At 38.1% G+C, this 24354-nt stretch overlaps 3 protein-coding genes across 5 annotated transcripts; 2 read left to right on the top strand and 1 right to left on the bottom strand.

Moving 5' to 3' along the window:
• The first annotated feature begins 527 nt into the window (after window positions 1-527).
• LOC111230080 (tumor necrosis factor receptor superfamily member 5-like) lies at window positions 528-6606 on the top strand. 2 transcript variants are annotated; one of them, XM_022756655.1, is made up of 11 exons: window positions 530-638; window positions 816-885; window positions 1066-1117; window positions 1473-1583; window positions 1780-1929; window positions 3883-3979; window positions 4209-4243; window positions 5192-5308; window positions 5542-5564; window positions 5668-5773; window positions 5988-6604. In XM_022756655.1, exons 2-11 carry the CDS (start codon window positions 817-819, stop codon window positions 6257-6259), a joined length of 1032 nt encoding a protein of 343 aa, XP_022612376.1. In that variant the 5' UTR covers window positions 530-638; window position 816; the 3' UTR covers window positions 6260-6604. The 2 variants fall into 2 exon arrangements, with proteins under 2 accessions (XP_022612377.1, XP_022612376.1); XM_022756656.1 differs by lacking the exon at window positions 1780-1929 and having other exon boundaries at window positions 528-638; window positions 5988-6606.
• Window positions 6607-7157: 551 nt separating this feature from the next.
• LOC111230096 (CD27 antigen-like) lies at window positions 7158-13481 on the bottom strand. Its single transcript, XM_022756677.1, has 8 exons — window positions 13436-13481; window positions 12886-13027; window positions 12676-12801; window positions 10165-10311; window positions 9664-9717; window positions 7684-7734; window positions 7480-7581; window positions 7158-7297 (listed from the first exon to the last, which is right to left on the bottom strand). Exons 2-8 carry the CDS (start codon window positions 13025-13027, stop codon window positions 7188-7190), a joined length of 732 nt encoding a protein of 243 aa, XP_022612398.1. The 5' UTR covers window positions 13436-13481; the 3' UTR covers window positions 7158-7187.
• A 4567-nt stretch (window positions 13482-18048) lies between these two features.
• tnfrsf1a (TNF receptor superfamily member 1A) lies at window positions 18049-24258 on the top strand. 2 transcript variants are annotated; one of them, XM_022756648.1, is made up of 10 exons: window positions 18049-18209; window positions 19927-20031; window positions 20149-20251; window positions 20385-20510; window positions 20607-20759; window positions 20902-20980; window positions 21780-21826; window positions 22293-22468; window positions 22556-22676; window positions 22825-24258. In XM_022756648.1, the coding sequence occupies exons 2-10, from the start codon at window positions 19957-19959 to the stop codon at window positions 23121-23123; spliced, it is 1179 nt and encodes a 392-aa protein (XP_022612369.1). In that variant the 5' UTR covers window positions 18049-18209; window positions 19927-19956; the 3' UTR covers window positions 23124-24258. The 2 variants fall into 2 exon arrangements, with proteins under 2 accessions (XP_022612369.1, XP_022612371.1); XM_022756650.1 differs by having other exon boundaries at window positions 22559-22676.
• The last annotated feature ends 96 nt before the right edge of the window (window positions 24259-24354 follow it).

The following is a 24354-nucleotide window of genomic DNA, read 5'->3' on the forward strand; positions in this document are numbered from 1 at the left end:
CTTGTGATATAATATATTTTTACATAACTGCATAAATACTTTTATTTACAAAAAGGATCTGAATACTTCTTTTACCAGACCAGATACCACTATAGGCGTTGGTTTTAAATTGAGTGAACTAACCCTTTAATCGGCCTTCAGATTCTACTAAAAAATTGTGTAAGGAAACAATTACGATCTGTAGGAAATCTAAGAAAACTAGTCAAATATGACTGAAAATATATAGTGACTGCAGATCAGGAAATTTGTAACCGCCGCTATCAAAAAGATCTACTCCTCCATCCTGTTGTTGACACAAGTTCACTTAAGTGAGAACATTTCTGTCTTTCTCTTCATTCTTCGTCATATCTGACAGTTTGCATGGAAAGTGATGAGGCTTTGATGCAGAAACATTAGTCAGAGTGCGGATGGGTCCTGTGTGTGAGAGCTGAAGGTGTAAACAGGACAGCAGCAGATTGGTAGAGCTCAGTAGGCGGGGGAGACAGGAAGACAGGAAGATGTAACCAGGTAAGGAAACAGTGACACAGAGGATGGGCAGAGTGAATGAGAAGACAGAGAGAGAGAGAGAGAGAGAGAGTCACAACTTAAGGAAGTTAACAAAACAATAGGAGGAGAACAAAAGACGGATCACATTGAAGGTAATAATTGTTTCGTTTTTTTTTTTTTTTTGTAAATTTACACATTATTTAAATGTAACCTGATTTATCATGTGAAGTTTTGTTGGCGCTGCAAACATTACAGAACGTGCCCTTCCTTCCAAACTGGTGTTTCATATCTGCAATTTATTTTCATGTTTACCATGTTTTTCTCGATAGAATGGGACTTGTGCAATACCTCGTGATTGTCTTGATGTTGTATGCACAGGTGGTGCTCACCTCTCCGCTGGTAACAATGCCCTTTCTCTTCAGTTCATCTAAAATCATTGTGTAATCTTACCGAAAAATCAAATCCTAGGGGTTCTTTGCTTTTCAAGTAGAAGAAATAACTCAAAGGTTCAAATGTATAAACATGACCTGTGCGAATTATCCTAGTGGTTCATGTCTATTTGTGTTAATGTATTCGCAGGCTGAGAGGTCTACTTTAGTCACCGACAAAAAGTGTAAAATGTGCTCTGCAGGTAAGAAAATCGTGTGGTCTGTCATGAACTTCTTTTATTTCTGTATCTTTTTTCTATATGTTCCATGTCTGGCTTTGACACACTGATTGCAATGAATGAATCAGCAATGACTAGTATTTGGAAATGACTATGAGGCACTGAGACATACAGTATTTATATTTCTTACTCTGCCTGTTTTTTTTCTTCTTTTTTTTTTCTTTGCACGTCTCTTGATGACAAATGACGCACGCTGCACACTTAGTTTGTGCCATATGACCACATCCTTCATTGATATGCAGCCTAGAAGAGCGGGCTGTTTCTGCTTCTCTTGTCATCCGATTCTTCTCATCTCATTTGTTTCTTTCTGCTCTGTCAGGTGAGTTTCAGAAGTCTTGTACCGAGTGTGAGCCCTGTCCTGCTGGCAGCTTCACAAATGACAGGAACAGTGAAGACAGCTGCCATCGCTGCTTCGGAGACTGCAGATCAGGTAAAGAAACTATGAGTCATTTCTACTAACTTAACGGTTTCATCCGTCCCTGTCAGGACTGGAATGATGGCAGTGATCTATGGGTTTCTATAATAAAGTGAAAATATATTAATAACAACACTGATCTCTCTGCATTTTTTTGAAATGAACTTTTGCTTAAACTAACTAAAATTGTCACTGTTTTCCTGCGTCTCAGATTATCATCTTAAAGTGGTTGAGAACTGCACCAGCACATCTGATTTAAAATGCGTCTGTGAGGCTGGTTTCAAGTGCAATGACAAGGTCCGATACTCAACTGTAGGCAACTGTAGATCCTGTGTCAAGATCCCGGAAACACCCCGAAATGGTAATTAAACAGTGCAGTCACTCAACTCAGATTAGAGATTAGACGGGGCTCAACCAACCGGGGGCCTCACCATAAACAAAATATCCTTCTGGGGATTTCACTGACTGTAAGAGAATGACCAACAATGATACCAAAGACTATACATCAGTTATTTACACGTGACGGCAATAAACATGTTGTCAGTGCTCCACTCTGACTTTAGGGGGCAGCACAATGTGAAAATAAACCATTACTACTAATAGTCCTTCATTAAGTTCCAGTTAAGTAAACATTAGAAAGTGTTAACAGGAAAATCTAATCAAATATCAAAAGTAATGTATTTGTTCTGATGAAAGGTCCCTGTCAGATGAATATGTACATCGTTAACACTGGTATCAAGAAAGAATGAAACATTGAAAGTCTCCCAAACTGTAGAGCTATGAAAGAAATGTCATGCTTTCATATCAGTTACATTCATGGGTAACATGCAGATTGAGTAGATTCTCACTGATAAGGCACCATTTATTAAAGGTTTATAAGCTGTAATTAATGGCTTTTTTTGATGGTTTAACCATAATTTACTAATGCTTTATAGATCAGTTGTAAACCAACTTTTGGGTTGCCAGATTGTGGAAAATCTTCCTCTAGCACAACACTTTGCTGGTCTTTTGAGTGAGCTCTGTAAGTCATTACAGGGGGCTGTTGGAAATGAGACTGCAGGACATGTGGACCAGAATCCATTTATAATCTTTGATTAGAGTTTGACTATAGATGTAGAGAGCATAGAACAAAAAATGTGAAATGTTGATAGTTAGAGCTGTGTTTATCGCATTTTTAAGTGAAGAAGTTCCCAGTCTGTTGTTTGAATAAGGACTCTCTTGCATCAGTGTGCCCTGTTTAAATAAAATGATGTGGTAATAACATGGCTGTGTGTTTCCATTCAGTAACAACAGAGTTATAAATATCATCAGGTTTGCAGTTATAAATATTAGTGTGACTAACGTGCCTTGGGTTGCTCAATTTCTATTGAGCCATTAGTAAATGTTGGTCAGTCACCTGCAATTATAAGTTCTAATAAATCATAAATAAATGATCTACAGTCCATCAGCTCTGCAGCTGTAATTTTACTAAGCAGTTTATAAATGGATTTTAGGCCAGATGTCCTGCAGCTCCTTTCCAGAATAGAAGTGGTTCAACAGGCTACTGGAGAGGTCTCTCAAATGAATTGCAGAGCTAAAGAGCTCAACATAAAAAGTCTTATACTGGAGGAGGATTTTAAGTGTCAGTGTTTCGTCAGTGCTATACAGAAGACACGAGACGACAGGGAAGGGTTGAGAGCTGAGACTGCTTACCCCTGTTTCATAGTTACATACAAGTTACATATTATAACTTTACTTGGTGACGGTATATGAATGATATGTTCTGTTCACAACTTCTCATGTTATTCAAATATATGACTGATGAAGGTAAAATTCAAATTTGCAAAATAACTACAATGGTAAATCCAGCTGTATTCAGCTAAAATGAAAACAAAACGGCCCTCTAAAATGTAGTGATGTAGAATTATAAGTGCAAAGTATTAAGACTTACAAAATGGAAATCCTCAAGTGCCAGTACCTCAAAACAGGATGATAAGCCATGATGTTTGTGCATGGTGATATCTCTCTGCAGCACAAAAAACACACATTTTTTTCTGCCTCATACTGTACATGGTACTTGCTCTGCTATCAATTCTAACACATTTCCCCCTTTTAAACTCTCAGATCACTCCTAATTGTTTGAATTTTATCTGTCTTAAACTGGCATCATTACAATAACAAATAAAGCTGATGACTCTCTCCCACACCCGTAGACTTTTCTCATGTGCCTGTGTATGATCTGTTACTGCTAAGGTGTTACCAATGCCAAGATGTGTCAGTTTTTTGGTTGTCCTTTGAAATCTGAAACCAAACCTGTGACATTTTTGTTTTCCAGTGGCAACAGCGCCGACCCCAGGAAATGATAAGCAGACGCCTTCCTCAGTTTCCTCTGGACATACCATCACTTCTGCCAAACCCTGCCAATTTTCTGAGTGAGTTGTTGATTTCCTGAGATACAGTACATAATAAATACCTCATGGAGTGGAGTTTTAAAACTCTAGATTCACATGACTCTCAAAACCTGGATGACTTAAAATGCTCTCAAAGTCGCAGTGCCTTACATTAAGATTATTTTAGCATTTGGTGCAAACATCAAAGACTGTCTTTGTTCCATATTTGAGTTACTCAACTAACTTAACACTGCACCTGTATCTCACACAGATGCCAGCAGTCAGTCCCACCGACACCCAGTGCAGGTGAGTGTGTATGAGTGTGGGGAAAAAAGTGTATGTGAGCATACCATGCTAGCAGCATGGCTCTATGGATGGGAATGTGGGTCAGTCAGTCTACCAGGTCAGCTACTACAGAGTTTTGCCATGAAATTTTGCACAGACATTCACAGTCCTACAAGATGAATGCTGCTGACTTTGCTGATCCCTTGACTTTTCTTCTATAGTGCTAGCAGCAAGTTGACGAACACAGCATGCTATCACTCTCTACTAGAGGCAATGCAATTTAACAATGCTGTGTCAAACCACATGTACAAGCCCTGCAAACCACATCCCACTGCTTAAAGTGAAAGCTATTCAACTATCCTGCATTAAATCATGGTCTAGTCTCTAGTCAGCTTTTGAAATAATATTATGTACAAGTGGCAACTATATAACTAAAACAATATTTTTGCTCACCCTGTCAGCCAGAATATAATATATGTGTGTGTTATAAACTTCAGCATCTCACTAGCAGATGCCGCAAACAAGCAGATGTTGGCATTTCCTCAGCAATCTCCTGCAGCGATGTCAGTGGCAACTGAGGTTGCCACAGGAAGTTCCACAGGAAGTGCCACCGCTAGCTGGTGCTACTGCTGCCCCTGTTTGAACTTGCTGTTTCTCAATATTCATGTTCAGCTTAGAATCTTTGTAATGTTTTGGTGATCCTCAGACTTCGCCTCTAGCGCCATCTTGAGGTCAAAAGTCTAATTTGTCCATATGGTCAAATACATGCAAGACTGATGACCTGCCTTGCGAATTAGAATATGTTAGCATGAAGACAGGCTAAACAACACTGGCAAACCTGTTTTATATCCGCATGTTAGCATTGTCGTTGTGAAAATATTAGCATGGAGCTAAAATCACTGCTGTACATAAGCCTCACAGAGTTGTGAATGTGACTATAGACTCTGAAATCTTGTTTCTTTCTCTCAGATGCCATGAGCAGTCAGCTGGCAGCCATTTTGGGTCCACTGGCTATTATGGGATGTCTTGCCCTTGTGATCCTTTTCTGTGTCTGTCACCAAGGAGATGAAACATGTTTCAAGCAAGGTAAGATGGCGTTTACATCCAGGATCGTTGTCTGGTGTCTCAGTCAAACTTTTTTGGTTGCATCACTTCTTGGAAACAAAAAACATTTTATGTAAAAAGTGTATGACTGTTATTAGAGATTTGTCATCAGCTCTTATTTCCTATGTAAATCATATACATGTTGAGTCATCATTGATGGACATGTGTAAAGAAATCAATTGCCATTACTCATTACTTAATCTATTCTTTTTCAGCTATTGCAAAGATTTGTAATGAGGTAAGTGTCTAAAGGATCATGGTACTCATTCTATTGTGTATTTACATATATGGTATAATTTCTCCTTTGTTTTCTGCAAACTGATGGCCATGTTCTTCTTTAGGGAAAGCAAGATGCTTCTCACAAGTCAAAGGAGTCAAGTCATCAGTTCCCCAGAGACTCATTCTGTGCAAAGCAGCAGCCACCGTCTCTCTCAGCAGCCAATCTGGGTACTGATGAGTGAAATGAAAACTTTCATGTGAAGAAAAGAGTTGACTCATTTTTTGGGTCATTAAGAAAATTAAAATAAAAGTAAAAGATGCAGCTGGGTTACTGTTATGAGTCTGAGTTGTACCTACTCTGTAAACTATATATTAATGCACCTCTGCAGGTCAACTAAAACATTCCTCTATGTGCACTCTTTACTTGTTAATGTCTCTGTAGGTTCAGTCCATGTCCACAATCCAGGGACGGTCATCTTCAGCTTGCTCAGCCAGTTTACAGGGCAAGTTGGTGCGACCATTGAAGGTGGGAAGGCAGCTGAGACAGTGGGAAGTGAAGAAGAAGACGAAAGAGACTGTCCTGTGTGTCATCCCACCTCCTCTCCCAGTATTCATCTCTCCGAGGAGGAGAGGAGTGGAGAGATTGACAGCATTTTCTTCCCCTCCCAAGAGCAGGGGAAGGACTGCCACATGTCCAAAGAGGAGGAGCTATGATACATAGCAAAATTCCCAGGGGATTTGTGTTGGTGGTTATGACTATGACCCTAAACACATCCTTTTAAAGGAAGGAATCATAAAACTGTCAAACTACAAATGAACGCGGAGCACATTTCATCTTCTGCTGGCAAACTGTGAAGGATTGCAGTGCTCTATGGTAACTTTATTTCCTGCAGGTTCTGGGAAAACTTGTGGTTGGTAAGCACCAGAAACTTTACTTCGTGATGAACAGCTGGAAGGTGATTTATTTTCTAAGTTTTAATTTAATAAATCCTGTAAATACTCTCTGATAAGCTCTGTCATCTTTCTAAAGTATTAGACCTGAATGTTTAATGTTTTGAATAAATATTAGGCTTTTTATTTACAATAAAAATTTATTTTGAAAAAAAAAACTAAGTACAAATGTATGTAAATTATTACAAAACATTCATGTATATGGATATGTATACTCTAAATAACTGCAGAAAAAAATTGAATTTATATATACATTATATATACATACAAATGTAAAGATGTGAAATATCTTTAACCTTTGTGTACCATAGTACATACCATCTTTTAGCAACACAGTGCACAATTTCTTACTCCTGCAAGTTGCAGTGTCCCACTCAGTATTTTCACTTTCTTCCACTTTCTTTTTCTCCATGTTTTTATACACTTTTTATCATCAATTTATCATATCAACGTCACAGATGTCAAACAGTCATATTTCCTCTCAAGAAACCGTATTAGTTGAAACTTGAAACATAAACTACGTCCTCTGTGGTCCCATTCGACAGCACGGACTGGCGTGATGTTTGGCCCCATTAGTTATACACATCCAAAGCAAATAAAGATATTTTGCATCGACTATGTGTCACTAACTGTCCGCCTATAAAATTCTTGCTCATCCAAGTTCGGGCTACACACCCGGCTGGTCGCTAGCTCACACATCAATAGGTTGGTCGCATTTCCCGCAGACTTCCTGAACAGGCTTGGATACATCCTCGTCCACAGAGCATTGTGATAGTGGTTGTTTCTCAGACAAAAAGTAGCCTGTACAACAATAGAGAGATTTTTGAAGAAATGAGATTGAAATATGAGGTAGTACTCACTTTAGATATTAAAAACATACATTCATGCATCATTATAAAATGATAAAAGTGCTATGCTCAATATACTTCCCGTATTGGTATATTGCTGAAGGGTTATCAGTTTTCTAACAATAATATAGTTACCATGCTTGGTGAGCCAATGCAGGAAGGGCTTGATTTTTGTTGCAAGAGCAAGTGCAATACCCATACACAGGAGGGCAATTATCACCAGGAACCACACTGTATCTGTGAGAATGTGTGAGAGAGACATTTTTGGAAAATGTATAAACACCCACAGGTGGGAGAGTTCAATCCTTTCATAGGCGCAGAATCATTAGCTGACTTTACCTCTGAGTGGCTTATGTGGTGTCAATGGTGTGATGGCTTCGGGTGTGGAGGCTGAAAGGAAATGATTGAAAAAAGAATTATGAGCTCAGTGTGGGCATCAATAGTTCATCTGTTCATGGTTCAGATTAGTCGGAGATAAAGGTCCCTTGTTTTTATCACTCTGATCAGGATTTACAATCGCATAGCATGATTTATTATTAACTTGTGTCACCTTGTGTGCACGACCGTACTCCATGGATACTACAGTGTAAACAAACAGTCACTAACTGAGGGGACAGCATGTGAGGAGGTTATCAACATGACTGTTTGTATTATTTTTAGTAGCTATGTCAGCATGTAACTGTTTCAGCTGAACAGACATTCTGGAATGCTGTAGTATGTTGCTATAGTTACATTAGAGTCTGAAGTGCTACAACTTATTGCCATGGTTGCAGTATTCTGTGTAGTACTACAACACATTGCCAAGCTTGCAGACAGTTCTTGTGGTTTTTTTTCTTCTATGACACAATTAATAGCTGTGGTCAAGCAGTGTGATGAACAGGGGCATAACTAGGAATTCTGGGACCCTTACAGAACCATGACCCCTTTTTATGGAGCCACTGTAGTGCCAAATGATAGAACAGATGGAGCAAAATATTATGTGTGCAAAAGTCATCCTCTATTATCATCTATTACACTGTCTAAATCTGCATGGTAACTCTGACAGCTGACTCCACTGTCCTTTAACCTGTTCAGAACCTAATTATGTTTCAAACACAAAAAAATAACTTATATGAGCTCATAAATCATCAGCAATAATAGAAATTATTAAAATGCTTTATCATGTGATATTTTTTAATAGTCTTGAGAGCATTTTTCAACAGTAATGCTTTAAAACACATTGCATATATATTCTGTATTATTTTAACAAAATTATTTATCAAAAATTAAATAAAACATTTCTCAAGTATCTCCAAAAAGCACTATGTTCAGAGCCCCCTGAGTTGAATATTCTGTGTACATAATCAATTGGATGCTGATTGTATCATTACTAAATCAAATAGAAACAGTATTTCCCTATTCAGCTATATGAATTTTTCCTATGCCATTTTGATGTACAAGTAATATAACAACTCATGCTTACTTTAAACACAGTTTAAACACAAATTATGTCATTAAAATGTTCCTTCTGCTAACTCCTTGCTTCACAGTTGGCCACGCTTGCTGAGGAAGGGGGTGTGGCTCTACTGCAGTCCATTTTAGGTGATATGAAACATTGTGATTGGCTGATAGACATCCAATGAAATAAGTTTGTGATATAGATCTTGTTTGCATCATATATGAATCTCATTCTGACAGTATGTCTTGTTTCCACTATATGCACTCATCATCTTGTTTTCAGAAAATAGTCTTTTGAACATCTGAGTCGCCACGTTTTCGAATGAAATAACCAAAAATAATTTATATAGTTACATTAGGTCTACAGTCATTATCATCTCTCAAGTAATAGTAGCTGTGATAAGCAGGATAATCTTGTCACATCACGATAAAATCTAGAGATCTATTTCTGTCTGTTTATCTCATTTAAACCAAAGCCTTTCAAAGGTGCACAATTCATACATAACACTAGCTGAAAATTGTGGTTTTGCTGCCCTTCTTTGGTTACCGGTTCAACCTGCACACTCACATCGGAGTGAGATGAAGTTATGAATGCAAGAGACCACACTTCTGACCACACCCCAGAGTGAGTGGTTGTGGTGCAACAAATGCTGAACCAGAGGGTTTAATGAAACTATTTATTGTCACATTGTTACTTCTATGGTAACCTTTCATGCTGTTGTAAACTTCATTTCCTAGAGTTTCCTTTACTATATATAGAATTTATTTGATCATCTAATCCAAAATGTTATTTTTCACGTTTTTATATTTAGAGTTTGTCTTTTTCAAACATGTGTATGAAAACTGATTTGAATGTGCAGATTGACAGAAATGGTGTCTTACTTGTAGTGGATAGAGGGAGTGTAGTTGACCTGCGTGACTTGTTCTCCATGTTTGCTATAAAAACAAAATAAAAAAAAAACAACAAAAAAACAGTTGTCAATATGAGAAGTATAATCATAACCTTTGTTTATGTTTGTGTTACTGACGAACACACGCATACGCAAAGGTTGTCTTTCAAACATGACAGTAAAGGTTATAATTCATGGTAATATGGTTATTTCTATGATAGCCTTTCATCCTGGTGTTAATTTCCCAGTGTTTTCCACACATTTACAGTTTGTATTTACAAATGTCCACAAAAATGGATTTGAATGTCCAGATTGATAGAAATGGTATGTTTTATGCAGAGTGAATCAGATGTTAATCAAATGGTAGCTTCCAAATGTAATGCAATTTAACTTGAGGAAAACTGGGTCTTTAATGCACAAAGTGTTAAAACCAATTTTTAACACAATTTTTCACTATTTCAACAGGTCTATGTGAAATGTGGGCATATCTTACTTATTGTGGATGGAGGGAGTGTGGGTGTGGTGGTTTCAGGCATTGGCATACACTGGGTGCAGGATTGGTCTTCGCATCTGTAGCCAGCTTTACATCTGCACACAGCATTATGACTGGCATTACAGCGTGACTTGTACTCCATGTTTGCTGTAAAAACAAAACAAAATTTAAAAAAACAGCTGTCGTTATAAGAAGTATAATCATAACTCTGAGTATGCTTATGAGTGTGACACAAACACAGAGACAAAGGTTGTCTTTCAAATATGACAAAAATCAGAAAATGTGAAATGACTCACAAACTGGGCATGGCAGGTAAGGTTTCTAGTTTTAGTCATAAGACGGTTATATTATCACTTTAGAGACAGACACAACTGTTATGTCTCAGTGAAAGCAGTATTTCATTTTGATTAAACAGTTTCTTCCTAACAGGATGCTTTAACGAGCATAGTTCAATGTGATCAACAAATTAGCTAACAGAAAACTACTTATGAGTTTCATTGAATCTTTTATAGTCATCACTTCACATTTATTTTCATAAAACAAATGTTTGAAAATGTTAAAACTAAAACAGTCAAAATCATAATTATAATTTTACGTCATTTCGGGTCATAGTTCAGAGAGACTTCATATCTTAGTAGTTTAATTTTTTTTTACATTAACTGAAGTATGTACAGAGTATATACTGTCACTAAAAGAACTGGTACAAAATCAATCATAATCTCAGACACAGACTTCTGGCCTTTGCTATACTGGACTGTTTCCCAATGCTGGAAACCAAATGTCCTCACAAGCAACACCAACAGATTATCAAGAAAAAAAAAAAAGCTGCAGGTGAAGTGAATTTGGCAATGTATACTGATATTCTTTTAGCTTGTTGTCCTCACTGGGAGGCCAGAGGTCACAGTTCACCACAGAGCAGTCAGTCGGGGGAATCTGGAGCTGGCAGGGATTCTTACTCTGTTGCTCCTCAGCAGGGTTGAGTTGGTGGGTTTGAGCAGGTTGTTACTCCACTCACTACTTCACTCTGCTGTCCCATGGTAATCCACTATAATACAAGTCTTCAAACTGCATTTATTCTAAGATTCCTACATTGTGTTATCACTGGCTATGCAAGCCCTTGGAAAAAGATAGAAACAAGCATAAAGTTTATGGCTGATGCCTGATTCAGATCAATAGATATAACCGAGGAGGAAACTGATGTCATTTGAAAGGATTTGAGGACTGAAAATGATATTGTATGGGAAAATATTAGTAATAAAGTGGCATGTGAAACTCCGTTTGCACATCCAAATCCTTGCAAATGATAACTCCCAGACAAAGACCAAAGGACAACTGGAAAAAACAAAAATTCTTGTATTGCATACATGTGTGAGATTTTTGTGTGGGTTGAATCACTTCCACCTGAATTACTTTCCATAGCCTTTAATCAGCTCGAAGCCTCTGCATGTGCTTTTGACATTTTGAACACCCACCCTCATCCCCCCAGATTCTAAATATCTGTGCTATAAGGGGTTCAAAGGTAGCTAACAAAGGTTTCTGCATGTATTGACAGATTTTAAAGGTCTGCTTACAGTTGCACTGTTAGCACTGGATTGAAAATTGCCCGCCCTTTGGTTACAATAAGTAAAGATTAAAAGTCAGTAAGTCAAGTAAATGCTAAAACATTCATGCACCCATAATTCAGACTTTCTCTCACTTCTGTGTGTTCTCTCTTCTATGTTTTCCACAGTGACATTTAGAAATAAGCATAACCGCCTGTTTGCTCACCTGTAGCAGGGCAGAGACCTGAGTAATAACACATGTCTTTTGTGTCTGCTGCTCTTTCCGATGTTTACCACTTTTCTGTGTTTTTCTTTTTTTTCCACCAGCTTGATGATGGTCTATTTTTTCAGCCTCCTCCTGTTCTTACCACTGTTGGTGGGCTGCGCTGCTGATGCTATCATGTCAACATGAATGTCTGCTTCAGAAGCCCACCCTTCTAAACCCCCCTGAGCTGGTTCATAGAGGGTTTCTCAGACCCTCCCCTCCTCTCTTTCATCTCTTTCTGACTATATCCCACCATGATACACAGAAAGGGAAATCCCCCTTGCATATGAGGTTTCTATGGGCAAACTTCTCTGAAATAATGATGTACAGATAGAGTTGAGAAGCGATGAATCACTCACATATGATCCTCAAAAGACAGACACACATGTTTTTTATAGTATTGTGTGTCAAAGACATTTAGGTCATATCACAACCAGTCCACATGCCATCTGCCTGTGATTCAGCTCTATTTCTTAAGATTTCCAGAACTCTTCTTCTGCCTGTATATCTGTATACCTTTAAAGCATTCCTGGATCTCTGTGACCAGTGGCTGTACAATACAATATCATATAAACTGTATTAATATCATTGCTGTTACCAAGACCGTCCCTGTTACAGGTCTAAATTTAAATGCAACTGTCACACAGCTCAGGTCTCACATGTACCCCCTCCCCACCCCAAGACAAAAGCTCTAAAATTACTCACATTTTAGGCAGGTTGTGCAAATACTGCAACTCGGATCCACATTGTCAGAGTCACTGTATCGGTCCCCTATGCACAGGGTACACTCAATGTCACAAGAGTTTTCTGAACGCCGAACCATTCGTTGACCTAGAATACACACAGAAGATCACAGTTATAACCTGTCTGCATTAAAACTATAAAATGTAACGAGATGAAAGGAAATCACCGTACCTGGCGGACACTTTTTACAGCAAAACTTGGCTTCTTTCATCGGCCAGGGATATTGTGTCGTGTTGCAGTGTATGGAAAGCACAGAGGAGAGGAAAGACAGACTGCACAGGGCAGTAAAGGCAATATAACAAAGTGGCTGCATCTAGGAAAAAGGAAACGAGGAAGAAAAAAGAGAGGGAGGAGGATGAGCAGAAGGAAGAGGAGGAGGAAGAGGAGGAGGAGGAGGAAAACAATTATTTAGGCAGATACAGTCACATATAACACCAACAGAGACTGGGTGAAAAAGTTGACATCAGTAGTGCTTTACAGTATGATAGACACTTAATTCATAATTAAATAAACACATTTCAGATTTGAAAAATATATAACATATTTATAGTAGATCCAGAAATTTTGCCTTATAGTAATCCAAACACTCTACAGACTTTAAAGCCAACTGCAAGTGAGATTACAGGAACATTACTATATGAATCTACTGACATTCATCATGATAGGACACTGAAGGTCTGACCAACAGCTATAGCTGAAAATGTCTAGCTACAGTACTTACAGCAGACGAGTATCAGTGAGACGAGATGTGACCTGGGACCCTCTGAGTAGAAGACTGAACAGTGGACCAGAAGTATGTCAGGGGATTATTCATAAAATGATGAGTGATGACTCAATGTGAAAGAAACACTTAGACGGTGGTGTCTTTGAATACTCTCTGTCCCGCTTTCTCATCCTGTCTGTCTCATCCTGTCTGCCGCGACCCCCCCTTGGCTCGGTGCACAAAAACATGCCCTCCTCCAGCCTCCACTTTTTTCCACAGGCACCATCTCTCTCTCTCGTTTCATCCAAAATCAATCTTTTGTCTCCAAAGCTTCTAATACACACTCTCTCTCTCTCTCTCTCTCTCTCTCTCTCTTTCTCTCCTCCTCTCCTTCTCAGAGTTGGATGACAAGGTCATTTTAGTAAAATATCATATGCCACTCATTTAACTCCAAAACATTCTGTTGCTGTTACACAGAGCTGTCGCGAAGATAAACATTATTCCAAGAAACAACTCTATGACACACAGGAGTATTGCTTTTAACAATACCAAATACACAGATAAGATCAAAATTCCTTATTAAAAAGTGACATTAGTCATCATGAGTGTGAAAATATCAAATGTAACGTAAACAATCTGATATTTCTGCTCTCAGATGTAGTGAGAAAAAGGAGAGGTAAAATTAATGCTTTTATTATCTGACATAAAACGCACACAGTTACACCTCTTCTGATGGTTAAGTCATGTAATTTGAATTTGAATTACACCAAACTATTGTCAAGAGAAGCAATAAGTGAGTTTCTGAGAAATTCCAGTGCAAACTTTGTAGGAGTGACAACTTTTTGACTTAAGTAGCAAAAACTAAAAACTTGCATTTGTGTGCAGGTCTTTCCCAAACACAAACACGCTAAATCTTGTGGATACTTTTTTAAGTTGACTTGCCAGTGTCTTTATTTTTTTTTTTTTAGTTTAATTTAGTTTTTTTGTTTGTTTGTTTGTTTTAACCATAACGGCTTCTGCAACATTCCCATCTTATATTAAGAGGACTGAGAGGCTGAAGTGCCACCATTCAGCTGTCATATTGTATCCACTCACCAATGTGTTAGTCTCTGCCTCAGCTCAGTTTTCACAGAAACCAGACCACAACACGTGACCTCCTGTCAACTGTGAAGCGGGGACTAAGACTGAAGAAGTAGCGACTTAAAGGGGCTGCCTCAGAGGCCCCATGTTTGCTCTTCGCAAGCAGCAACACTCAAACAGAGTACAGTGATGACTGGAAGAGAGATGACTGAGCAACAAAATCACTCTTAACTGACTTAGAGCAAACCTGGTCATGCTTATCATGAGGTTTCACTATAAATGTTGCTTGACCGTAAGGATTAGTACGTTTGATTAGAAGTTCAAGAGGTTCTTTGCCAGGAACCTGTTGGTGGTGTTGTGATGAAGTAAACAGGTAATTAAACAAAACTATTTTCATGTGGCTAGAAACACTAAATTTATCCGCCGACTTAGAGCTGGGCCTTCCAGTCCTCACTGCTGGCCTAAAATACTGTGTGAAACTTGGTGTGAAATGAGTGTTTGCACGTGCACATATGAGAAGACCTACTTTAAGTGTCTGTATACAAAATGTGCCAATGTAGGGATTTGACACAGAAAGAGAGTGAGGAGGAGTAGAGAGATGAAGACACGTTTTTTTTGTTTGCTCATTGAAAAGGAAGGATGTGGTTTTTCTGAGGAAGTACTTGTCGAGCTCTGCTGACTGAGCTCTTTCATGTACTGTAGCAGGAAAAGTCATGAGGCTACACTCTGCTGGATTGCTGAATAAAGTCTCACTCCAACCTCTTTTTAAAATGTATCTTATTTATTACCTGTTTTTATTATGATGTCAGTAATTACTACTTACTTCATTGCCTGCGCTCACTCTGTGCTACAAACCTGAAAGATATGGGAAATTTTCACTATGAACCCAAAACACTTTATTCTGTCTAATTAATTAATTTTCTAATTAAGGGGTTTACTCAGGAGTTGATTAATTAATTTCATTTATTATGAAATTTTGTGAATAAAACAGATTGTTCAGTGGAAAATTAATGCATACAGAACTATTATTTCTATTCAGTGCTTATCCCTAATCTATGACTGATTACATCAGATCATCCTCAATTTGACATCTAATTATAATAATAATAATTATAATAATTTTGCACCACTAAAGTATAAACTAAAGTGGGACTATGTTTTATGACCATAGTCTGACCAATGCTGGATTCTTGAGGCAGATACCAATATTGATATTTTAAAAACTATCATAACCACATATTGGTTCATAGTAGTTTGCAACATGAACGATCTTGATATAGATTAGCCTTTTTTTTTTTTTTTTTTTTGTGACTAAGATTCATTCTGAATCTTTTACAGTTGAAAATCAACTTGTTCTCTGGTGGCCTGGTGGCCTAGATTGTGAAATGCCCTTAAATGGACAAATAAATGATTTTAAGTTTAAGATTTGAAATTAAGTTTAATTAATGGAAAATTCCTTCTCCTTCCTTAAAAGGTTATTTATGGTCATCATTAGCAGGCTTTTAAGGTTGCAGCAATTAAATCTCTAATTAAACAGCCTTAATTGATCCAGATGTTTTAGCCAACTACCATGTCCAACCCTTTATTATATTTCCTTTTTTAATTTACTTTATACCCCATTTCTAAAATCCTTGAAAAGGCTGTGGCAAAAATAATTATGTAATTATTTGCATAGAAACAGTATGTTTGAAGATTTTCAATCATGATTTAGAGAACACCAAAGAACGGAAACAGCACTGGTGAAAGTTACCAACGATCTGCTCATGGCCTCAGACCATGGATTCATCTGTATACTTGTCATGCTAGATCTTACTGCTGTATTCGACAACATCAATCACAAGATTTTATTGCAGAGACTGGAACATGTCATTGGGGTTAAAAGAGCTACACTAGGCTGGTTTTTATCAATGGATTCCAGTTTGTTCATGTTAATGACTCTTCCATGTTCACAAAAGTTAGTCTTCATCATACAGTTACTGTGAGGAACCCTCGAGTCATTATTGACCCTCTCACATAAATCAATAGCCTTCTTCCCCCTTCAAGTCAAGTCAAGTCAATTTTTATTTGTATAGCGCCAATTCACAACATATATAATATTACACATAACATATTATAATATTATTTACGGAGACCCAACAATTCCCACCGAGAGCAAGCACAAGGCGACAATGGCAAGGAAAAACTTCCTTTTAAGAGGCAGAAACCTCGAGCAGAACTGCACAAAGGGTGGGCGGCCATCTGCCTCGACCGGTTGGGTTGGAGAGAGAGAGAGAGAAAGAGAGAGCGAGAGAGCAAGAAAGAGCACAGAAGAAAAGAACAACAACGTACAATGATAGCAATATTAATATTGCCTCCACAATACTGTGAATATTAGAAACATCCTGTCTCAAAAGGATACTGAAAAAACTTGTCCATGTTTGTGTTACCACTAGACTGGACTACTGTGATACCTTATAATTAGGATGTCCCAATAACTCTGTGAAAAGCCTCCTGTTGATCCAAAATGCTGCAGCGCAAGCACTAGAAAAAGGGAATTAGAATTAGAGATCATATGTCTCCCCGTGTTAGCTTTTCTGCATTGGCTCCTTGTAAAATCCCAAATCCTTCTCCGTACATGCAAAGCCCTTCATGACCAAGCTCCTTTGTATTTTAAAGATACGATAGATATGATACCTCCCCATGCCCCATGCCCCATGCACTTATATCACACTATACTACATACTACTGTATGTTTGTAACCACTACTGTATGTTTCTCTCCAGATCTGCTACTACTACTCAACACTCACCATCATCATTCTTAATTATACTATTATTATTATTATTATTATTATTGTTATTATTAATCTTATTATTATTATTATTATTATTATTATTAGTAGTAGTAGTAGTAGTAGTAGCAGTACACACATAATAATCTCTATTATTACCATTATAACAACCAGTTCGCTAGTGTTTGAATACAGCGGTATGTAGCCTACAGCTGTTCCTCGTCTTTTACCCCCTCTCCACCCCCTTCCTCCCTCTTCCTTAATTCTCTCCTCTCAACCCCCCGCCAACCCTCAGACCGGTTCTGTGGATATCTCTTCCTGTTACAATTGAGTGCATCCTCTCTACTGGCGCCAAGAACTCATGGTGTGAATTGTTGGGGTTCTCTCTATAATATTGTAATGTCTTGACGTTTTCAGTGCCTTGGAATAATGTAGGGCTACTGTACGTCATGATTTGGCGCAATACAAATAACATTGAATTGAATCTTAATTCTAATTATATAAATGTAATGTTTTCTCCTATTCAGTTACACCGTTTACTACTTTTATGCCTGTTTGTCATTAAGTAATGATAAATGAATGTAAATCTAGGGTAGTGTTAGTAGTGTTGGGATAAGGAGCACTATGCACTTCTGGGTCACCTGCAGACTTAAAGGCGCCCTCCTATTTGTATTTCTCTTCAGACAGATTTTCAGAGTGTGTTTGTTTTTGTCACCCACATGTGCCTTCTTGCCAAACTCCGCTTCGCAATTCCTTGAAATGTGCTCGTGACGCAGCTATTTCCCGTTTGAGTCCTCCCCCGCTCGTCTTCAGACGAGATGGGCAACTAGGCTGTCGCTGTGCTTTGGATAAAAAAAAAATAAACTACATTGAATATACATTCATGTCGACTTATGGACCTGATGTAAAGAGATATCTGTCGGCCTAGCAGCAGTTGTCCAGGTAAGTCGCGGTAAAATACCTCTGCATGTGAATCTGAGGGAAGGAGAGATTAGTATCAGGCTTCTGGCTGTAGTGGGCGTTATGTGGTGTGTACTAGCTAAATCGAAACTCATGAGACAAAAAAAAAAAAATAACTGTAAAATCTTGTATGGATTTCGTTCTTAAATATGTCAATCTTATCTGTAATTGCATTAGTCGTCAGGTTCACCTTTGAAGGTTTTAAAGTGACTTCGTTGTCAAAGTTCGTCAACTCTCAGCCTTTCACAAAACAGGGAAGTGAGGGTGAAGCTGGCGAACAAGTCTTTTTTTTAACTGACAATAAAGCAACTGTGTTTATTGTTTTACAAACCATTTACCCCATATCATAGCCTCACATTTGTTTCCTTTTTGTTTGTTAAATCACTTAACATTACTTAAAAAGCTAATTAATGAAAGAGGTGAATGCATTGTTTTATTGAGACCACCTTAAATGACCCTGCTTACATTCAGTTATAATGAAAAAAAAAAAAAAAATCAACCAAGAACTTAAAACAGGCAAAAATAAATAAGAATAATTGTGACTTTTACAGTTTTAGTTTCATAACAAATAATAACCGTGGTCTCTTGTTTATCACAGTCGACCTTGCAGATACTTTCATTTTCGCTGTTTAGGTGTTGACAAAACCTCCTATGAAACTGAAGCCCCCTCCCCAATCTAATGGTTAATCAAGTTAACCTGCAGACCTGTCATCTAATTTCAATTGTACTGTATGTATTTCTTTGTTAGAAAGTAGATCCAATAAAAAAAAAAAAATCCCTAGCAAAGTGTAGGCCTATGGATTATCCTGATTATCCTGATTAATAACTTGCAGATGGTTGTCATTTTTCACAAATGAAATTCCCTTGACCTTTATTGTATTTGGTTGGCAGCAGAACCTTTAAAGATGTATGTCTTACTGCGGGGGTTAGATACTATTTCTACTGTGAGAACATGTTTTTTTGTAATTTGGGTGCGTTGAACCTTTCACGTAATAAAGTCAGGGGTCATTTAATGTAGTTTGGATAAAATTGATATTTATTTCCATGTAAATTACACACAAAGGGATTTAAAACTTTCCTCCTGACTAGTGCTGTAATGAGTAAATCCCTTAAAAACCCCTTAGAGCCACTCAAGCAGTTCTGTGAGGCTGTAAAAACCAACATTTTGGATGGATTAAAAATAGAGAGAACCATTTGCTGGTTATAAATATATATGTATATGTATTGTATATGTATATGTGTTGGGAATAAGCATCACAAGCACAACATAAACTGACATGATAAGAGACCTAAGGCGGGTCTTGCTTAATTTTCTGCATGGGGCTTACAAGCAGAGAGAGGCCATGGGTGTATTAAGGTTCATGTTTCATATTGATAAAGTTACATGAATAATTACAGTAAATATTTGAGTACATAACACGGCCAGCAATGCTCTAATCATGAATGTATCCTGTATAACAAAAACAAACAGTCTAGTAGTGTAGCATTATAAACATTTTAGCTTTTAAGATGAATAAAGAGATGAACAATTAATCTTGATTTATTTGTAAACTGAAGGACATTTAAGGTATGGAATAATGACTTTTTTTGTAGTTGTAGCTATGTGTGCCTGGAGCGTACAGTCATTCAGCAAAAGTCTAATATGGCTACTGTATAGTATTTCTTTGGATTTAAAGGTATTTTACCGTTTACCTTGCAGGTGACCTCAGATGGATTGAGTTAAACCTGTATGACAATGGAGGGGGCTGGGCACAGAAGAAGATGGATTAAAACGGCCCATTATGGCATAACACTGCTTCTCATGGTGAGAAAAACCTGAAGTGCTTCACTAAATACTCAATAAACTGGAAAACCTGCCTTATAAATGATCATAAACAATAAATGTTTTCTTTGAAAATTCACTGTATATTCTATGTTGCAGTGCATGTTAACTTTGGCAAGTTTAGAACCTTCAGAGAAGAAGAAGTGTGAGACTGGGGAATATGAAAGTGAAAATGGAATTTGTTGCAACAAATGCCATCCAGGTACAGAAACACACATAAACACCCAATAACATGCTCATTATTGGAAATATCACACAAGTGAATGTCTTCTTCTCCTATTAGATCAATATACAAAGTCTTAACTACGTTTACATGTGACATTAATGTTTTTCAGGTTTTAAGCTTAGAGAAGAATGTCATTTTCCGGGTCAGAGAACCAACTGCACGCCCTGTCCTTATAATCAATACATGGACAATATGAACTCTGCCCTCAACTGCAAAAGTTGCAGAAGTTGTACAAGTAAGTAACATTCCCTTTTACTGACTTTAACCCATTGGATTTATCAGTGTTGCACCAGTTAATGGTTTGCTTTGTTCACTTTTTTTCTCTCCACAGAACGAAATGAATTTCAGTTCTCGCCATGTAAAAAATATGAAAACACTATTTGTCGGTGTAACAATGGTTATTACAAATATGACATTGATGGAGACACATCAGAGTGTCGCAAATGCAAACAATGTGGTCCTCATGAAAAGGAAGAACAGAAATGTGAGTGTTAAGATGAGACAATGCTTATTATTTACACTAAGGCTCAGCTTTGTCAGTGTAAAAGCTTTCTCTTTATTAATTATTTGGCCCATCAAGTATTTCCTCTGAGTTGTGTTAATATTATTATTCTTGTTGTGCACAGGCACACTGCAGGAAAACACTGTTTGTGAATGTAAGGAGAAATACTACAAAGTCAAGGGCAAATGTGAACCCTGCGAGAAGTGAGTACACTGTTTGTTGTTTGTGAACACTGTTCCCATTCTGCTGTCTGGGATGCTTTTTTTTTGTCACTGATGGGGAAGTTGGTTTGTTGAATTGAAACTTGCAGTACACTTCCGACTTTGTTCAATCTTTCCATTTGTCGGCAACAGAAGGGAGAAGTTAGACACTAAAAACTGGGTTACTGTGACATTTATTAAGAGTGCTCATTTCTTAAGTATACTGACTCATAGGCACCTGTTTCACCCCCCAAATATACTGTCTGCCTGGTTCACTGAGGGAGATTTGAGACAGGGTATGATTGAAATATACAAAATTACAAAAAACATTTGTTTGCATAGCTTGCTTAATACGAGGATAGAAAGTAAAATTTGGTAAAAGTTTTTTCCTGGTTAGACAAAACAAAATTGCTTATTTAAAAAATATTTTGAAAATGGGTGATCTATATCAGGGTAATGCCTAAAACTCCCAGCTTCAGTGAGGATTGTGTAGGTGGACAGACACAAAGATATTTGTTATAGATAAAAGAGGAAAAAGGAGGGGAGCCCAGAGGAACTTAACTGCCCATAGATCCCACAATCCTTAGCTACACTCCTGCCACACAAACACCTGAGTGTAGCCATTGATAGTGATTGTGACAAATAAAGTGTTATCTCTCTTTCAAAATTTACCAGGTTCCTGTGTAGTGGTTAACATACAGTTTACTGTTGTTATAAAGATGTCTTGACCTTTGTGTTAATCACTTCCTCTTGAGATGTACTACTTCCTCTACAATATTGTGAAATGTTCTGTTCTCCACAGATGTACCACTGAGTGCGCACATCTCTGTCCACATCTGCATACAAAAGGTGAGCACTCGTGTCAGATGTATGATTATCAGGCCAGCTTTCATGTGAAAGAGTCAATAACAATAGGATTGCTATAAGAATAGAGTTGCCTTATAATAAATATTGGTGAAAACCTGTAGCTTGCGTAGCCATACGTTCTGCTCTTCTTGTTTGCAGAAACACTGAAACATAATATCAACAAGGTGTAATCAACTCCAGCTGCACTATAGTCATTTTAAACTGGTTAACCCATCCATCCATTTTCTGCCACTTGTCCAAATTTGCATTCTATATGGTATTAAAAAGGGCTGAAATTTAACTTGGTGAACCCTTCACAAACCCTGAAAAAAAGTGTTTTTTTACAGATGTGCCTTCTTCATTAGGTTTTATAACAACAGAACGTAGTTTAGTTGGAATAAAAACATTGTTGCTCTTTTAACATGTATCCGTCTTTTTTTCTCATGTGTCCCTTGGGATCCTCGTGAAGCTCCTGACAAAGGAAGTGGATTTCTTATAAACGTAATTGTTGGAGTTGTATCTGTGGGTTTTCTATTGTTGGTGTCCGTGGTTCTTATCACCTACATAGTCACAAAAAGGTGCACCCAGAGGGAGTTGCAAAAACCGCCTTCCCAACCATCTGATGTTTCCCCGGACTCTTGCGAGGTATGCCAATCTGTCTTTGGTTCCTTTTCCCTACCGGAAGTACATCTACAGTCAGCCTACAAAATTTGATCTACTCTTGTTTCATAGCAGGTCCTTATCTGCCGCGAGGAACCTTTGGACAACAGCAGTGTCAAAGCCATTTCCCAAAGCCCTGTGAGTGAACAGCAGCCATCCAATCTGCCTGACTGTGTCCCCCTGGAAATCAAGAGTGAGTGTATTTTATACTGTGCATAGCAGCACATGCTCCTGACCAATGGTCCAGAGTGTGTTGGCTCAAACATACAGTAAACTATTGTTCTAACTCTTATCTCTTCCCCTCAACACACCCCTCCCCTCTTCTTTCCCCACTTCTGAAGTCACTGACCTGATCTACACAGTGCTGGATCTGGTTCCTGTGCTGCAGGTGAAGCAGCTGGTGCGTACTCTCGGTGTGACGGATACAGAGATCGAACAAGCTGAGGTGGATCACAGATCCTGCCGGGAGGCTCACTACCAGATGCTGCGGGTGTGGGCTGAGAGAGGGTCTCGTGCAAGTGGAGGAGGACGAGGTGGAATGCTGCACTGGTCATTGATGCAGGAGTTGTCAGACATACTGAGAAAGATGCACCTGGGAAGGGCGGCGGAGGAGCTAGAGACAAAGTATGGCATTCAGTAATCCTCTCACACGAGCCAAGTGGAACAAAAAGCTTATGAAACCAAGTACTGCTCCCTCCAAAGACTCACTCACAGACGGCCTCAAAGCTTACACAAAGACACGGGGCTACCACCAAAGCAGCAGTTCTATTTCACAGCTAACCAGCATCATTGAGCACTCTACCTCTCATACCCACCATCTGCTGAGATGACAAGGTCAAACTACTGAGAGGGACTGATCAAAATGTTCAGGTTCAGAGCCACAAATAGGTTTTTGCACTAATAGATTGTGCTCACCCTTTTGTTAAAATTTTTTAAGGAATAGTTTGACATTTTGGGAAATGGGTCTCATTCTCTTTCTTTCCAAGAGTTAAATGAGAAGATTGACACCACTTTTATTGATCTTCTCATCTAACTCGGCGAGAGTGAATACACATATTTCCCAAAAAGTCAAACTAATGCAACAGGCCACGAAGCCTGCTGAAAAAATGCGCTGTTTCTTTCATGTCACTATACCGTCTGATTACATACTAGAGTGATCACTTAAGTTTTATTGACTGTAATTTGCACAGTATTGTATTTTCATGTTGCTTTATCAACTTTTTGTTGTACAGCAAACCTTTTTTACCATCCTTTGTCATTTGTAGTTTAGGCCAATGAAATCCCTCCATTTGTGTCAAAAGTCACTATTGCAGCTATGTTAAAATATTTAAGTACATGGGAAGTGAAAAAGTTAAATGGTGACTATTTAGCCTGTACCATAAAGTAAACCGGTATTCTTTTAATAGTTGTTCCTGGTTGTACTGAAAAAAACAAAAACTAAAGAAGTTCTGGTCTTCTTTATCAAACTTTGATTGGAAAAGTAACAAATTAGCTGTTCCTACTTAGTGCTGACCAGACCCCTGCCACTTTTAACAAGCTTTTCATAGCCCCATTAGCATTCTTTTAAGCCCCATCATAGACGCATTATTCATTACAGTTGAACCAAACAGGACACGCCTTGTCTGTCTCAGCCAGGCAACTTTTATAATACCAGTCCGAGCCTGTAGACTCAGATATGAATCAGTCACACTCTTACAGACCTGGCATGCCAAAGCACTTTTGCCCTGTTTGAAACTGTATTATACTTTTATATAGTGAATAAATGATGAATATATGTTTTGTGTATCTTTGTGTATGTAACTGAGGTGTGCCATAAATCTGTCTGGAGGCTTCAGACAGCTGTCATAAAGAGAGCTTACAAGCTGATTACA

This window comes from Seriola dumerili, unplaced genomic scaffold (assembly GCF_002260705.1).
Source record: "Seriola dumerili isolate Sdu_G_001 unplaced genomic scaffold, Sdu_1.0 BDQW01000258.1, whole genome shotgun sequence".
In the NCBI taxonomy this organism is placed as follows: Eukaryota; Metazoa; Chordata; class Actinopteri; order Carangiformes; family Carangidae; genus Seriola; species Seriola dumerili.

Coding starts and splice junctions, on each gene's coding strand:
- LOC111230080 (XM_022756655.1), top strand. CDS start 817: ATGGGACTTGTGCAATACCTCGTGATTGTCTTGATGTTGTATGCACAG. Junction 886..1,065: donor TGGTGCTCACCTCTCCGCTG/GTAACAATGCCC, acceptor ATGTATTCGCAG/GCTGAGAGGTCTACTTTAGT. Junction 5,774..5,987: donor TCTCTCAGCAGCCAATCTGG/GTACTGATGAGT, acceptor ATGTCTCTGTAG/GTTCAGTCCATGTCCACAAT.
- LOC111230096 (XM_022756677.1), bottom strand. CDS start 13,027: ATGCAGCCACTTTGTTATATTGCCTTTACTGCCCTGTGCAGTCTGTCT. Junction 7,582..7,683: donor ACCACATAAGCCACTCAGAG/GTAAAGTCAGCT, acceptor ACATTCTCACAG/ATACAGTGTGGTTCCTGGTG. Junction 7,298..7,479: donor GCATTGGCTCACCAAGCATG/GTAACTATATTA, acceptor ATTGTTGTACAG/GCTACTTTTTGTCTGAGAAA.
- tnfrsf1a (XM_022756648.1), top strand. CDS start 19,957: ATGACAATGGAGGGGGCTGGGCACAGAAGAAGATGGATTAAAACGGCC. Junction 20,511..20,606: donor AAGTTGCAGAAGTTGTACAA/GTAAGTAACATT, acceptor TTCTCTCCACAG/AACGAAATGAATTTCAGTTC. Junction 20,981..21,779: donor AAATGTGAACCCTGCGAGAA/GTGAGTACACTG, acceptor TGTTCTCCACAG/ATGTACCACTGAGTGCGCAC.